General features: G+C 40.5%; 1 protein-coding gene across 4 annotated transcripts in view; it reads right to left on the bottom strand.

Moving 5' to 3' along the window:
* INVS (inversin) overlaps positions 1-17,130 on the bottom strand; it is a 159,775-nt gene that overhangs the window by 77,871 nt on the left and 64,774 nt on the right. For all 4 annotated transcript variants that reach the window (XM_036074130.2, XM_036074134.2, XM_078061516.1 and 1 more), the window contains 2 exons: positions 3,877-4,050; positions 879-1,046 (listed from right to left, as the gene is read on the bottom strand). In XM_036074130.2, the coding sequence (XP_035930023.2) occupies positions 879-1,046; positions 3,877-4,050 (342 nt within the window). The remainder of the gene's footprint in view (positions 1-878; positions 1,047-3,876; positions 4,051-17,130) is intronic.

Below are 17,130 nucleotides of genomic sequence, written 5' to 3'. Positions count from 1 at the left end.
AAAGGTAACGGTAACATACTCATTTTTAAACTCAGACGTGAGGGGCGCCTGGGGGGCTCAGTGAGTTAAACGTGGGATTCTTGATTTCAGCTCAGGTCATGAACTTAGGGTCTTGAGATCGAGCCCTGTGTCAGGCTCCATGCTGGGTGTGGAGCCTGCTTAAGATTCTTTCTCTTCCTCTGCCCCCTCCCTGACCCCTGCTCGCGTGCTCTTTGTCAAAAAAAAAAAAAAGATAAACTCAGAGATGAGTACGTGAGTATTTGTGGTTTCCATATTCTTTATATCTTACCAGTATTTTACAAATGTTATCTCTATGCAGTATTTAATAAGCACAAGTATAAAACAAAGTCAGGGGATGATAAACACAAATTCAGGAAAGTAGTTGAAGGGGGACAGGGCAAGCAAGGCACAGGGGGAGAGAATGTATTTGGAAACCGGCACATAGGAGGGGGGCCTGCGTGGTGCAGTCAATGGTCTCTGACTCCTGGCTTCATCTCAGATCGTGATCTCAGGGTTGTGAGATTGAGCTCGCCGGTCCGGCTCTGCGCTCAGCATGGAGTCGGCTTGGGACACTCTCTCCCTCACCCTCTGCTCACCCCCGCCCCCACTCTCTCTCTCTCTCTCTCTCTCTCTCTCTCTCTCTCTCGCAAATAAATAAATAAATCTTAAAAAAAAAAAAAGAAATTGGCACATAGGAAATTCTGTGTGGTCTTAAATAGCAGCACTAAAATGTTCTATTTCTTGAGTGATGGGTTTCCATGTGCTGTATTTCTTTTGCTTCATAATTTATTTGTGTGTCGTAGATCTGCTTTTGTGTACTGGCTATCTCATAATAAAAAATTGTTTTTTGGAAAGGTTAGCAGCACCATTGTACTCACCAGAATGCATCGTACTGTGTGAACAGCACTTGGATCCTTGTGGTTGGCTGCCCAGTGAAGTGGGATCTTGCCTTCGACGTCAGGAATCCCAATGTTGGAGTCATGCTTGATAAGCAGCTTTACGTGCTCAGGGTTATTGTAGTAGGCACTCCAGTGCAGAGCTGTTTGCTGCAAAATTCAGAGAGTCTCAAAAAAACAACAGTAACAAGAGTAACAGTAACAACACAACAAACTTTCCCCAAGCTTTTATTGCGTGACAGGCACCGTTGTAAGAACTTTATATATTTTACCTCAGATAGTCATTATGACAACCCTGGGAGATAAGTTCTCTGACTTTGCATGTGATTGATGAGAAAATGGAGCACCAGGAGGATAAGCAATCTGCTCAGGGACATAAAGATAGTTAGCAGTCCAACTGAGATTTTAACCCAGGCAGTCTGAGTCCAGAATCTGACCTCTTAATCATGATAGGCACTTAGGTCATCAGGTACTAATCAATGAGATTAGTAATACTGAGAAAAAGAAAAGCATCCCAGTAGTTTATGAATAATTATCAACAAAGTAAGTGACGACCTTGATATTGCACCAAGTACCTTAAGAATTTGATGGAATGTTTTGAATTTCAGTATCTATCAAAAAGAAGATCCATGCGCAGGAAATCACGGATCTGGAATCCATTTCTTACACCAAAGTACAAATTTAAATTTAACTACAATTTTACAGGATAAATTCTTATACCTACTACTGATGTTAAGATACATGTTGAGGATACAGCAATACTTGCTTTATTTTAGGTAAAAGTTAAAAAGGAACATCTTGATGGGGTACCTGGCTGGCTCAGCTGGAAGAGCATCCAACTCTTAATCTCAGGGTCATGAGTTCGAGCCCACGTGGGGTGTGGAGCTTACTTAAAAAATAAATAAAATAGGGCGCCTGGGTGGCTCAGTCGTTAGGCGGCTGCCTTTGGCTCGGGTCATGATCCCGGGGTCCTGGGATCGAGCCCCGCATCAGGCTCCCTGCTCGGCGGGAAGCCTGCTTCTCCCTCTCCCACTCCCCCTGCTTGTGTTCCCTCTCTCGCTGTGTCTCTCTCTGCCAAATAAATAAATAAAAATATTTATTAAAAAAAAAATGTTGTCATAAATAAAATGTACTAAAAAAAAAGAACATTCTGAACTTGTTGGCATTGCTTTAAAATCCCCTCTGCCGTTCTCATCAATAAACCACAGTAAGACTGGTCTCCCTATTAGAAGAGTTACTGAGGGAACACAGAAATGGTTGCACTGTACATTATCCCTTATGAATAGCAGTGTCATCAATTCAATCTAGAATCAGATCATTTAACAGCAGGAACCAAGCTCACTTGCTACCTAGAAAACTTTAAATGTTGACATATGTGGTATTCGGGGAAAGTGTACCTATAGGCATTTAATATGAAGAGTCACTCATTACTCTTGATTTAGTAATGACTACAGAACAAAAACAGTCACAAATATAATAGCAATAATTTCCTATAGCCACATTTTTTTTCTTTCCTTCCTTCCTTCCTTCCTTGACCTTGCAGATCTGTTTTCCATCTGTCTGACTGGATAACCTCCCATCCGTGTTCAGTAACAGAAGAATACACAAGTACTGGAAGATAGCAGGGAGTTCCTAGAAGACACTGGGGAAGACATTATAAAGCCTAAAGACATCTGGGGCTTTGCAAGTGATTAATGGTCTTTGTGGATTGATCAAAGTGCTTTTTCAGTGAAATATTAGCACTACAAATGCTGTGAGTAAGGAATAATATTAATTTATAGTCGTTGTAAAATAAAGTCAAAGTTAACTTCAGAACACTGGGTTCTGTGAGTAACAGCTAAACAAAACCTGAAAACGACACGAAGAACCCGTGAGAATAAAGGGATCACTGGACGTGAATGCAGTGGGTTTAATCCCAAGAGTTTTAATTACGTGGGAGTGTTGGAGTTAGCAAGACTCCATGGTTTGGAGCCTGGTGGAAAGGGAGAGGATTTTTGTACTTGTCTAACTGAATAGCACATTCTTTTCCTGTAAAGAACGATGAAAGCGTTGATTGAAACAGTGACCGGCTTGCACAAGATGGTAAAAGTCAAGAGCTGGGAAGATCACAGACACCAGCAACAAATGCCAGAGCAGATGTTAGAGCCAAAATGAAATGAATAACATTCATTTTATAGCTAATGTTTCCTGAGAGCATACTATGCACTGGGCACTGTGTTAAACCGTATTTATATGTTATCGTCAACAACCCTATCATTCCCTTTTCACATATGAGAAAATGGAAGCGTAGAGGAGTTAAGAAAATTTGCCCAAAGACGCAGAAAGAGTTAAGTAGTGGCTTCTAGACTGAAACCCAAGGAGTCTGATGCTAAAGCCCAGGCCTTTAAACCACTATGCACCTCCTATGTTGCCCCAGGCATTTGGCCACCACAAGTCTAGCACCAATGGTAACTATCGCTATTAGCTATCAAATATTGGGGTCTGGGCGTAGGCCTGGGTTGAATTCTGGTCCTGCCACTTGGATCTTGAACAGAATTTAATCTTCCCGAGTTTCAGTTTTCCCATCGGTGAAAAGGAGATGATACTACCTACCACACGTGGTTGGTAGGAGGATTAAAGGACCGAATTTAAGGAAATATTTCACTGGGGAGTATGAAGACAAGGAAATGTTCCAAGTGATGAGTGATAATTCTTCTTGAGGTTTCACATCATAAAAAGAAGCATTTGCGGGGCGCCTGGGTGGCTCAGTCGTTAAGCATCTGCCTTCGGCTCAGGTCATGATCCCAGGGTCCTGGGATCGAGCCCCGCATCGGGCTCCCTGCTCCGCGGGAGGCCTGCTTCTCCCTCTCCCACTCCCCCTGCTTGTGTTCCCTCTCTCGCTGTGTCTCTCTCTGCCAAATAAATAAATAAAATCTTAAAAAAAAAAAAAGGAAGCATTTGGTTTTGCTCTCATTTGCCTCCAATCTTGACAGTCCCTTACCTTGTTTTTATCCTGCGTGTCCACTTCTCCTGCTGCCATAAACTTCAGCAGAAGCGCCAAACACTTAGGGCTCTTGTGCCGGGTGGTCAAGTGCAAAGGGGTCATCTCTTCCAGATCCTTTTGCATCCAGTTTGCTCGGCGTGTAAGTAAGAGTTTCATGAAACGATAATTTCCCTAAATAAAAAATAAGAGACGGTAAGAAGAAATGTAGTCTGGGGCCAAGACATTTTCCAAATTTTAAAATGTTTTCAGTATTTTAACTATTCTGCTAGAGTAAAAATATTCAGATAAACTGACCAAAGGAAAAATACTTATAATTCCACTACTCCATCAATTGTTTTCCTTTTTCATCTTCCCTTTCAACCACTTCCTAGTGCATACAGTTTACACAGTGGCTGGTTAAGGTTTCATTGTGTTAAAGCACCGTCTTTCTTTTTTTTAACTGTTCTATTATCGTTTTCAATATTTTCTTTTCTAGAAAATGCTACAATGCACTTTTATTTCCACATGGTTTTTCTTAATTTTTTCATAAGAAAAAATTATCAGGAACCAATTTACTGGGTCAAAGGAGTTCGCACATTTCATGGTTTTTGGTGTATTTTCCAAATTGCTATCTAGTAGCAGCAATGAGATTAGTTTCAGCTCATTCTGAACAATATATCACCTATTATTTATATGCAAAGTATAATAACCTTGTGAAATGAGTGGAGATATAAAACCCCAATTTACAGGTGAAGGGAGTGAGATTCACAGGGGCTGAATGTTTTCTTCACCGTCATCTGGTTAATAAAGTAGGCGGTTAGTTTTCTTGGTGAGAGCAATGTACGGGTACAACTGAGATAGATGCATCTTGTTCAAAGTCTGGGTCCCAGACTCATCCCGTCACCTAAACACCAACCCAGAAGTCACTTCAGGCCGCCCCCTTGGAGGCAATACTCTCCACATCAGTTAAACCCTCCAATCCAGCAGAATCAACCCATCCGGAGAAAGCAGTTTAGCTAAAGGGCCTAGAGCAATACCCTGGTGGGGATCCAGGTCAATCGTACGTGTGTGTAATATGGGAGCTTTGAAACAAAACAAAACCTTCAAAAACTAGTTCTTTGGAGCTCCTTCCTGAAGCCCAGCCCCATATTTCTGATTCTGGTTGGAGTCTTCAGTTCGCTTGGTACCAGGATACGTGAAATTTGACAAGACCAAATTGTATGGCAGGATCAAGTTCTGTGCCTGCTTCAGGCGTACTTATTTCTCCCTATTCACAGCAGAATGGCAGTCAGGGTTATCTGTCCTTTTCATCTTCTAAGAGCCTCTACATCCTTAACTTTGCTGGAAATGTGTTTTTTTAAGCATTATAATGCATTGATATTCTACCATGAGTGGCTATTAGTATTAGCAAAAAGACATTTATTAGTTAAGCAGCAACCACCACATTGTGACAAATGTGAGTCTTAGGCAAAGGGGATCAGCTAGAGAGACAATGAGGTGCAGAAGGATGATGACTTGTCTGCTAACCCACAGGGGCAGAGACAGGATTCAACTCAGCTCAAGGGTTGGGCCACAGAGAAGAATCAGAGGCTACAAAAGCGTCCATTAGGCTGTCTATATTAGATGGGCAGACTTGCAATGGACCAAAAAGCCCAGTGACTCAGCTCAATTATTTCCTCTCAGGGAGGCTTTCCTTGACCACCCTAATGGAACTTTTTTTGTTATGCTTTATCTAGTACCTTCCCATTTCCTTCATAGTACTTTGCTCAGTTTGTAGTTACATATATATTTGCTTCCTTCCCTTCCCTGGGATCTCTGTCACAAGCTGTAAGCATCACGAAGGCAGAGACTGTGTTTTATTGAGCGTTGTCCTTGGCATAGCTCCTGGCACAATACGGGTGCTTCCTTGAAGGACAGAGTGAATGAGAGGAAAGAAAATATCTTCCAGAGGTTTTTCTTTTTGTTTAAAAATTCTTAATGTTGCTATATTAGATCATAAGAGCTAAGAATTCTAATTCTCAGATCTCTGGTATTCGGTTACTCTTACTTTTTAATGTTTTATCTATTTGGGCATCATTCATCTGGCTTTCTCATGTCATCCAGTGCCAGCTTTTGAGAGGTAAGTGCTAAAATTTCCTCAAGAGGGCACCCTGCTCTAAATCTCTTGCCATCTTCTCTTTGAAAAAAGAAATGATGCCCAGGAAAAACAAATCTATATGGTACTTCTTACCAAAAAATAAGGCTTGACCTTTCTGAGCATAACATTTCAAATATTACAGAATAATTCATCATGACCTTTTAAAGATATTCAATCAGACAATCATTTTGATTCTGAAATTTAGAGGAAAAGGGAAGGAAAAGAAGGAAACAGGAATATGTTGGTGGGGGTGACTACTGACTTACAGATGCAGTACTTACATTGTTCTGGGGATTCAGCCTATACAAAGCACGATGTACTCAGTAATCACATTTATTTATTCTTTCACTCAAAAAACACTCATTGAGCCCTGTCTGAAGCAGGCAACCTGGTAAAATGTTTATACTAAGCTTTACTTATCACAAAGCTCTTTGACATAGATTCTATCTTTGCTCCTCACAGAAGTTACATGGAACACTACATCAAAAACTAATGATGTAATGTATGGTGATTAACATAATAAAAAAAAGATTAAAAAAAAAAGAAGTTACATGGAAAGGGTTTACAGACAAAATAAAGTATCTTCCTGGGCCTCCATTTCCTCCTCTGCAAAACAGGGATAACAGTACCTGAGATTATTGTGCATATGAAAGGATAAAGATCATATTTGTAAAGTACTTAGAACAGTGCACAAAGCAAATGCCTGGTAAATGTTTGCTTGTTTTATTATGAACACTTTTCCTGTGTGGAGAAGGCAACAAAATGTAGCCGACCAAGTAGAACCCAGAATGGCCCATGATGGAGAGCATACATACAGAAAGATCTGACTGTACCTAGCATACACACTTCAGCTGGTGATTATGGAGAGACCCAAGGTTAGGGACAAGTAAAAGTAAAAATAGTTGGAATGTTATAAATAGTGGTTTTCTGAATTTTTTTTTTACATTGAGAAAGATGCCTATACTCTGCCTACAGATAATGATGACATAGGACCAATAAGGGCATACCCAGCAGGAATTCAGCTGGAACCCTGGGGAGATGTCAGCTTCTGTTCCAAAGGACAGAGACACAAAAGAGATATTATCTACGAATGCTGGGACTAGAAACACTATAATCCGTTTGGACCACGGTCAACTTCCCCGTCTCATGAACAAGCATTTATTAAATGCCCAGGGTATGCAAACTCAATTCTGAGAATGAGCAGAGGGGACAGAGAACTCTAAGATCTAAAATCAGGAGAATATTTCTAGTGTCAGTGGAAAAGGGGTATATACCAGTTTGAGACAGCAAGCTAATGTGATAACTCTCGGAAGGTTGTATGACTCTGGGGACCCATATCAAAGACAATTTTTCTTCCTTTAAAGCCCTCTCAATACAAAAACAATCAAACAAAATGTCTAAATGTTTCCTCAAAATTGCTTGAAATTCAGAATTCTTAAGTTTTCTGGTTGATTCTTAAATGCAAGAGTAAGGAGGATTTGGAAGTTAATCATTTAGCACCATCTCTTAGGGGTACACAGAATCTGATCCTGAGATGAACATTGTTTTGGGATCCGCTTTTATAATTTCTGATTGAGTAGAAAACAGTATAAGAGTGAAGGAGGGGCACCTGGGTGGCTCAGTCGTTAAGCGTCTGCCTTCGGCTCAGGTCATGATCCCTGGGTTCTGGGGTCGGACTCCCTGCTCAGCAGGAAGCCTGTTTCTCCCTCTCCCACTCCCCCTGCTTGTGTTCCCTCTCTCACTCTCTGTCAAATAAAAAAATAAAATCTTAAAAAAAAAAAGTGAAGGAGATAAAAGATCGAAAGAGTATATATTCTTTTTTTTTTTTAAAAGATCTTATTTATTTATTTGAGAGAGAGAGAGAGGGAGAGGGAGAGAGAGCACAAGCTGTGGGGGGGGGTGGGAGGGGTGGAGGGAGAGGGAGAAGTAGATTCCCTGCTGAGCAGGGAGCCATTGTGGGTCTCGATCCCTGGACCCTGGGATCATGACCTGAGCTGAAGGCAGACGTTTAACCGACTGAGCCACCCAGGCACCCCAAGGAGTGTATATTCTTTTTTTTCTTAAGATTTTATTTATTTATTTGACAGAGAGAGACACAGCGAGAGAGGGAACACGAGCAGGGGAGGGAGGGTGGGAGAAGCAGGCTTCCTGCTGAGGAGGGAGCCCGATGCGGGGCTCGATCCCAGGACCCCGGGATCATGACCTGAGCCGGAGGCAGACGCTTAACGACTGAGCCACCCAGGCGCCCCAGGAGTGTATATTCTTAAGAAAACTGGTGGTAGTGAGCACAAGTAAGAGAGCTGAAGTTATAGAAAAGTCCTGATTTAGTCACTGAAAGGACATTAACCCTGATGTGATCAGGTCTGTTATGCCACTGAAATGAGAGAACATTTACTAATGTCTCTGAAACATTGAATAAGATGTTTTTGTTTTGTTAGGTAGCCATAATCCTCATCTTAATCTTCCCGTAATTAACAAGAGCTTCTTTTGTCTGTAATGTAAATGATAACATTTGGTTTCCCCCTAAATGCATGAAAAGGACTATAATATCTAATAGGGTAAAAGAGGATGAAAAAGTTCTCTGACCCAGAGAACAGCACTTGAAAGGAGTCTGGGAAACAAATCAATCCAAAATGCTACTTTTAATCTTATATTTTTTTGTCTGTCCAGTTCTCTAAAATGGACTTTAGAAAAAGCATATAGTTAGTTAATCTTAATAATAATATAGGAGTTTTGAGTGAAATACCTTGATATTTTCCTTTAGATTTTTTATTTTTAAGATATAAAACATAACAGATACAGTTGATGCTCCCTTTGTGCTCCTCTCCAATTCCACTACCTTCTCTCCCTTTCTAGAGACTACTGTCCTGAAAATGGTGTTTATCATTTCAATGAATGCTTTAATACTTTTGCTTCTTACACATATACGTATCCATAAGCTACACAGTATCGCTTTAATGTTTTCATTCTTTTTATAAATAGTACGGTATGAATCACTTGCCACCTTTTACTCAAAGCAGCATTTTTGAAATTTATCCAAGTTGCTCTGGTTCATACATTTTCACTGGACAAAGTATTTTGTCATATGAAAATAACTGTATGTCTTTATTCTCTAGAGGAATATTTAGCATGTTTCCCATTTTTCACCATTCCAGACAATATTGTAGTAAATTTTCTTGTACATGTCTCCTGGTAAAATGTGCAAGAATTTCTGTAACTGCTGAAATTGCTCTTTAAAGCAGCTACTCCGATTTACATTCCCACCAGCAATGCACAAGAATTCTTACTTCTTCACATCCTCGCCACACTTGGTTTTGTCATACGCGCTAACTTTTGCCAATAAAATGGACACACAATTGTGTTTTACCATGGATTTAATTTTCATTTCCCTGATTGAGGTGGAATGTTTTTATATGTTTATTGGCTGTTTGCTTTTTCTGTGACTAGACTTTTTGTGTTGTTTACTCATTTCCCAATTTAGCTATTTGTTTTTTTCTTAATGATCTGTAGGAGTTATTTACATATTCTGGATACTAATTCTTGGTTGGTTTTGCAAGTATCTTCTCTCTTTGTGTGGCTTGTCTTTTGCTTTGTTTATGCTCTTCAACTGGGAATGCATTCATGAACTGAATAATGATATTGCTAGCTTTCTTAGCATTAGAGTTCTTCATCTATTTTGGAATTTTTGTTTGCAGGCTCATTTTAAAGTGAAGATTGTTTGCTGTTGTTTTCCTTTTTTTTCTTTTTCCCTCTCTCTCTCTCCTTGCTCACCCTTACAGCTGCTAACACCCACTCCTGGCCCACTAAGAATCTGCTCTTATAATGCTCCCTTGCAGCCCTATCTCTAGTGATAGGAGGGATGCCTTCTTGTCCTGAGGCTTGATCTTTGTCCTGCTCCTGCCACTTCTCTAGACAAAGAGCTTCCTCTAAAGCGATAGCCTCATATTAAGGTAAAGAATACCCCTCAGTTCTAAGTATTTTCTTGGCTTTAGTGTGAATACAACCACTTTTCACTCAGTGGGAAAAAAGGGAGTATCTTCCTGAACCAGAAGTATCTGAAATCATATTCTACAAGACTGCTCTCTGTTCCTGGTTAAGTGCCTTAATCATTAACTTCTAGACTACTGACAGCTGATCTTCAAAACATTCTGAATCTCTACCTCTACATTTCTTCTCCAAACAGCTACCATATTTTCCCTCTCTGGCTCCTTGGAACCTTTGCTATTTGCTTCCTCTTCAGCTGAAACAATTACTTGCACAGATTCCAAAGCTTAAGACTTGGCTAACCCTGCCTGTAGCAGCCCTTCTCCCTACTGAAACACCAAAGAGAACAAAGCTTTTCTCCAAACCAATACAGTACTTTGGGACCTACATGTTTCTTGATTAAGATCTTTGCATTCTTGTTCTGTGTCCTCAGCACTTATATTTACTCTCAGTGTAGTTGAGGAGAAAACAACTGTTGACTATATATATAAATGTTCACTACATTTTTTTTTGTTCACTTATAAGTTTGTATATAATTTTGTCCCGGAAACATTATAACTATACATATATATATGTATATATATATATATGGTAGGCATTCTGTCATATCTCATTCTAAATCCTAATCATACTATGTACCAAAAGATACATTATTTACAACTGAAATGGAAATAATAGAAACATGATGTTATTAATTCTAATGATATCTCTATAATTATATATTTATAAACTCTCAAGGCATTTGCAATATTAATTTTTTAAAAGAATCACTATCCCTAGGAAGCATTTAGGTCACAAATATCAGTGATCTCATTATATCAAATTTTTCTGTAATGGCTGCAGACGCAAATGAGTCTTGGAAATAGCACAGTAGTGCTGGGAATAGCAATCTGCCCTGGGTCCTGGGTTTACTGAGTATGCCAAGAATGCAAAGCCTTGACTCCTCTTTACTTAGGCCATTTCTCAGAGTTGGGTTTGCAGCAAGCAATCTTGAAGGACATTAATGTCATCCAGGACATCAGACAAGGAGCAGGCTTGCTTAGTACACACTAAAGTCTGGGGATTCCCAAAACTCAGCATTTCTCAGATGTCATGCAAACCCATCACGTACCCAGCATCTGTCTAGGTCCTCTGCGTTGCTCCCACAGTTCTTGGGGGCAAGGGAAACTGATGCAAGCATGCAAATGCTCATGTTACTGTGCCATCAGTAAGTAATAAAGCTTTTTTGTCTCTTTTGGTAGTCTTATGTCTTCTAGCTGGTACCCACGGGCAATTTATCACCTTGTAATAAATTAGCATGCATTGAAGAAAAAAGTAGGGTAAAATTAAATCCAAGCCCTGACAGTATAGGCAATGAGGAAGGGATGCTGACAAGACATAGTTTCCTTGAAGAGTCAGGACAAGGGCCCTGCAGGCCAAGTTCAGGGATAAGAAGACTCTCTGAGATGGTACCCAAGTAGTGGGCAAGGTGGGGGAGGTAAGAGATCCCACTGTCCTATCTGTTAATGAATCTAAATGGTGGCAAGTAGAACTAAAACAAGGTGCCCAAATGGTGCCTTGGTCTTGGCTCACCTTCCTGTGGGCAAGCAGAGGAAGGAATGTTAGCATGACCATGGGACAGCAAGCTGAAGGCAATATGGTTGTGGCTGCTGAGCCAAGGAACCAAAGTGGAAACTAATGGTGAGAGCAACAAGGAATGAGCAGCTGCTCAAAAGTGAAAGTAAATGCAAAGACTTGCCTAATAGCACAGAGCCAAATGCATCATGTACCTGATCCCTGTTGTAGCCTTATTTGTCTGACTATGAGGACAAAGCACTGGGTGTAGAGGTGGTCACTGTCTGAAGCAAAGCTCCTGGCTTAATGGTGCCCTTGATGCCCTGAATGTCTTGGCCTGGTTTACTGATCATTTGGCTACGTTAAAACCTGATGGTGTCCACTGGGAGGCAGCCCAACCTCAATGACAACTTGGGAAGGCTGACTATGGTAAGGGTGAGTCAGCCCAGTGGGCTGAAATGAAAGTCATCATCTTTACCTCAGACAATATTCCTAAGGGCAAGGCATGTTTTTACTACCTCTTGGGTTGTTGCCAAGGCTCTAGTCATCTGGTCTACCACTTGGAAGACTATAGATGGTGGTAGATTAAAGATACTCCTCTTTGTGGCTGCAGATTATGGAAACAATTGTGGCTGCCAATTAAACAGCGTGAGTCTCTCATGTAGATGCCCATAGTAAGAGCTCATTCTCTTATAAGACCAACTGGAATCAGGTTGTTGAATAAGCCTGCATCGCCCATGTCATTGGCCATTTACCACCTGGATCCATCACTGCACTAAACATGGCAATGAATCCATCATCATAGACTAGACATAAAGTAAAAGGTATGTGTTTGATGTAGAAGCTACCACTGCATACCAAACTTGTGATTCTTCTACGGAGGCCTGTTTTTTGTGTGTGTGTGATGAAGGAGGCCACATTAACAGGGCATTGCTCCTGCCCATTCCTTGCAAGGATTTTGACAACTCCTTGTCAAAGTCACCTCATGCCTCACAATTGCCGACATTTTTCAGGTTACAATTATTGTTGTTCCAGTCTGATTAGCCTACACCAGCCACAGCACTGAGGCCACTAAAACTAAATCATTTCATGTTTTGGGGTTTCCAGACCATCTGACTGTCATAGTCTGATTATGGTGCACCTTTTGTCACAAAGACCACTGAACAACGGGCCAATAGTTAAGATACTCGATTGGCCTTCTATGCTCTCTACCACCCTCAAGAATCTGAAATCGTTGAGAGTGGGCATGGCCTCCTCCAAAACAAACTCAAAAAGATTTCTGACTCTACCTCAGTTCCTCCTCCTGGTCCACACACCTAAGAGAGGCAATTTGGCTACTGAATGTGGCCACCCCTAGAAAGAGTTCATATCCTCAGGGAGGCCCCCTGGTAAATAATCAGAACAAAAGGAGTGGGGATTACACATACCTACTTTGAAAATTTGGGATTCTTCCTTGCCCATTCCTGGTTACAATGTTTATTTCTTTCCCCTAAGAGCTATCCCAGGCTGGCCTGGTTGGTACAGCACCTGGATGGCAGCCCAGCCAAAAGGGGGCTTAGAGATTCAAATTTAATTCTGGTTCAGTCACCTAGATTTGTTAAATGGACATGGTCCTAGATCATAAACATCTATAATGACCACCTGATTGAATACACTGTTTACCAAGTCTTCCTACAGTGCCCACATGGGCCAAGGTGGGAGATATAATGAGTCTCTGTAAATTTGTTCCATATGCATTTACCCTTCTAGACGAAGGGTATGGGTACAAGTAGTAGATGGCTGGAGAAAAGGTGAAGAGTTGTAGTCATTTGGATGGGATACACTTCAGCACCTGGGAAGGGAATACTTTAGATCTTGAGAGGTACAAGGAGGGAGAAAATAATTCATGCTCTCTCTGTCCTCTGGATCCAGATCCACTGCATCCTGGATATTGTTTGCTGTCTGAATCCAAGAGCAGCTGAGGCTAGTGGTATGATCTGTTTCTTGTGTTTGCCATTGCCACTTACATGCTATGAAATAGAAAAATGCAGGTGGACACGGATGGTCCTGAAGTCTTCTGCTGTGCTTGACACCATCAATGGCAGCTCCTGAAGGTGGAGCCCCTCAAACATGTAGAAACACAGGAACTGACTCAACTTTATTTTAACCTAATGGATACAAATTCTTATGTCTCTCCTGATGTGTGAGAAGCTCTTGTGTTATGCCAGGTATGACAATCGAAGTTGTAACTACTTGGTGATACTGCCCATGTGGCTTAGCCAAATTAATGTAATGGGGATCCAAGTTTAACGGCAAATCCTAAAGCTGTGCCTTGTGCCTTTTCAGGTTATGTTTGTATGTGGGGGAGAAAGGACCATGAAATATGCCTCCATTGGTCCATCTAGTGCTTCCTGTAATTATTGGTAATCCCACCAAAGATCAGCAGGTCAATCAAACTCCCTTGCATAAGTCATAATAGATAATAGACTAGTCTTAGAGTGCATCCTGGTTGTATAAAGTAAGACCTGCTGTTTCCCCTGGTACTTATTAACAGTTGACTTAATCCAGGACACTGAGGGGCAGAGTTGAATCAATATTGCAGGTTGTTCTCATCCTGCTGCTTTGAGTCCTATTAATTAAATGTCAAATGAGACATATTAAACAGATTTGTTTTCAGCCTCTGCTGGTCAGATTAATCAGAGCAGCTGATGGAATAGCATGCTCATGTCAAGAACATGTAGGATTAAGTGATGGATTGTTGGGAGAGGCAATTTACCATGGACCCTAATCATCTCTGCATTTTTTTTTTTTTTTTAAGATTTACTTATTTATTTATTTGAGAGAGAGAGAGAGAGTGAGCAGGGGGAGGGGCAAAGGAAGGGAGAGAATCCCAAAGCAGACTCCATGCTGAGTGCAGAGCCCGATTCAGGGCTCAATTTCATGACCCTGAGATTATGACCTGAGCCAAAACCAAGAGTCAGACATTTAACTGACTGAGCCACCCAGGTGCCCCCATCTCTGTATGTTCTTATGCCAAAAATGCAAAGTCCTGATCATTCTTGACTTACACAAGTTCTCAGGGATTTGTTAGCAGCAATCAACTGGAGAGATGAGGTCATTTTTTCCTCTGTCCTTAATTACTGCTTATTATAAAAGCAGTAGATTCCTCAGTTCTGATGGAAACCTACCATGTGTACATCATCCATCCGGGCCTTCTGAAACTCCCTCATCATTCTTGGGGGCAAGGGAAATCAATGCAAACATATAGATGCCGATGCTTTTTGTTATGCTGTGAATAATAAACTTCTTTGTATCTGGCCCCGGAGTCTCTTGTCTATTGTCAGCATCCATGAAACAGTAATAGATCAACTTCTTACCTTGTTTGTAGGGTAAAATAAAATTTTAGACCCTGAAAATAATTCTTTATTATTGTAATATAAAATGAGGTATAAGAAGGCCTGAAACATGATTAGAGAGGTGGGCAGGGGATAGGAAATGGAAAGTCTAATATAGTAGGACACTGACTCTAAAATTTATTGTTTAGGTAACAGGGAGCCAATGAGGAGTTTTAGAAGGAAATGACATGAGTGATTTGTGTTTTTAAAAAAATACCCTGGAGGGGCGCCTGGGTGGCTCAGTCGTTAAGCGTCTGCCTTTGGCTGAGGTCATGATCCCAGGGTCCTGGGATCGAGCCCCACATCGGGCTCCCCGCTCAGCAGGAAGCCTGCTTCTCCCTCTCCCACTCCCCCTGCTTGTGTTCCCTCTCTCGCTGTGTCTCTCTCTGTCAAATAAATAAAATCTTAAAAAAAAAAAATACCCTGGAGGCCTTGTGAAGCATCAATTTGAGGGGGACAAATCTTTGGCAATGAGACTGGTCAGAGGGTTACTACAGCAATTCAGAATAGAAATGTCGAGAGCTAAATGAAAATAAGAGGACAGATTAGTGAAATACATAAAAGGACTTCTGCATGGGTACAAGATGGAGAGTGGTGTCAACAACTGAAAAGATGGAAAGAAAATGGGGTTAGGAATGAAGATTTTGAGTTCTATTTTTTTTGAACATGTGGAGTTTGGGGCTTCTGAGGGATATCAATATAGAGATGTCTAGCAAAAATAGCAAAAAATGAAAAGAATACATATGAATCTGAAGATTGGAGAAGATGGCTAGATTCAAGATATAGGGTTCTGAATCATCTATATTAATAGCTAAGTTCTGGCATAAACTAAAGTACATAAAATTGGAAAAATGAACCTCTACATCCTAACTGGAATATAAACATAATTTAAATATTCATATAGATAGCTCAGTACAACGCAATCTAGTATTGTTTTCTTTTCCTAGACCCTGAGATATCACTACTACATCAAATATAGAGTACAAATGGATTGGAAAAGAATGGCCCTTCCTCATTATTCTTGTTTGCTAGGCTCATTTCCTCATTTCAGTTGATTTAGGTGTCTTGTACTCTGGTTTCTTGGTCTTTTATTTAATGTGACTCTATAAGAAAGCAAACAGTTACAAAAACCATGTTTTTGAATGACATGAATTCACCGGGCTTTAGAACTGAAATTAAATCTGCACTGCTTCTCCCAGTTTCAGATATTCTCCCTCTTTCTATAAATTTCTGGTGCTTCATAGCTAAAATCTCTAATTTCGAATTACTCAACAACTACGATGGTCACCACATCACTAATCTGCCACCTTCAGCAAATCTTTAAAACATTTTTTAGAAGCTTTTTGAGAATTCTCTAAGCAAAGGCTAAGAACGGCACTTCAAAGACAGAATAGGAGCTCTATTTGTTGTTTTTCCAGTTTAAGATGTTCATCCATCTGGCAGAGCAGCTAGACAATACATCAGCCAAGAACATCTCCCTGGCTTGAAACAGATTCTGGCTCTCAGAGAGGATTTGACTGAAGGAAAGGCAACATCTTTAGTTGCTCTGTGGCTGAACTCTTCTAATATTTCTCCGCTGTGCCTCCTCCAAGCCTTGGCTCCATCCGCTAACTTGGTTTCCATAGGAATAGACAGAGCGATCAAGTGGCACACAGTCAAATAGCACAACAGAAAGAGAAAACGTTACTGTCAAAAACAACACACACACACACACACACACACACGGAGAAATGTAGACTTTTCTCTAAGAGAAGAAATGATGTAAAGGTATCCTTGACTTTGAGGCTTCCTTACCCAATCCTGTATTCGTCATGTGCTTTTTCTGTCTATTATAGCCTATTGTTTAGATTAATATGAAAGTTAGTCCCTTCAGTAGAGAGCATTTCATACAAAAAATAAATATTTTTAAAAAGTTATAAAATGTTGTGATGTGTATTTCCACAAGTACAATTCTGTTGTGCTTGTGAGGGACCCTTCTGTATTTAGAGAGGTGTTTTAAATTGGCACAACCTTTTGGGATGATTATAAAATGCATTTTGTTTCCCATAGTTGATATTTTGTTTATAGGAAACATTTATTTTTTCTTAAATCAGTGGTTCTCAAACTCTAGCATGTATTGGGATCATCTGGAGAACTTGAAAAATTTGCTAAGGCTTTCCTTCAGAGGTTTTCATTTACTAGGTCTGGTGTGGGGTCTAAGAATTTGCATTTCAAACAAGTTTC

This window comes from Halichoerus grypus, chromosome 14 (assembly GCF_964656455.1).
Source record: "Halichoerus grypus chromosome 14, mHalGry1.hap1.1, whole genome shotgun sequence".
In the NCBI taxonomy this organism is placed as follows: Eukaryota; Metazoa; Chordata; class Mammalia; order Carnivora; family Phocidae; genus Halichoerus; species Halichoerus grypus.
This window is presented reverse-complemented; position numbering and strand designations above follow the sequence as displayed.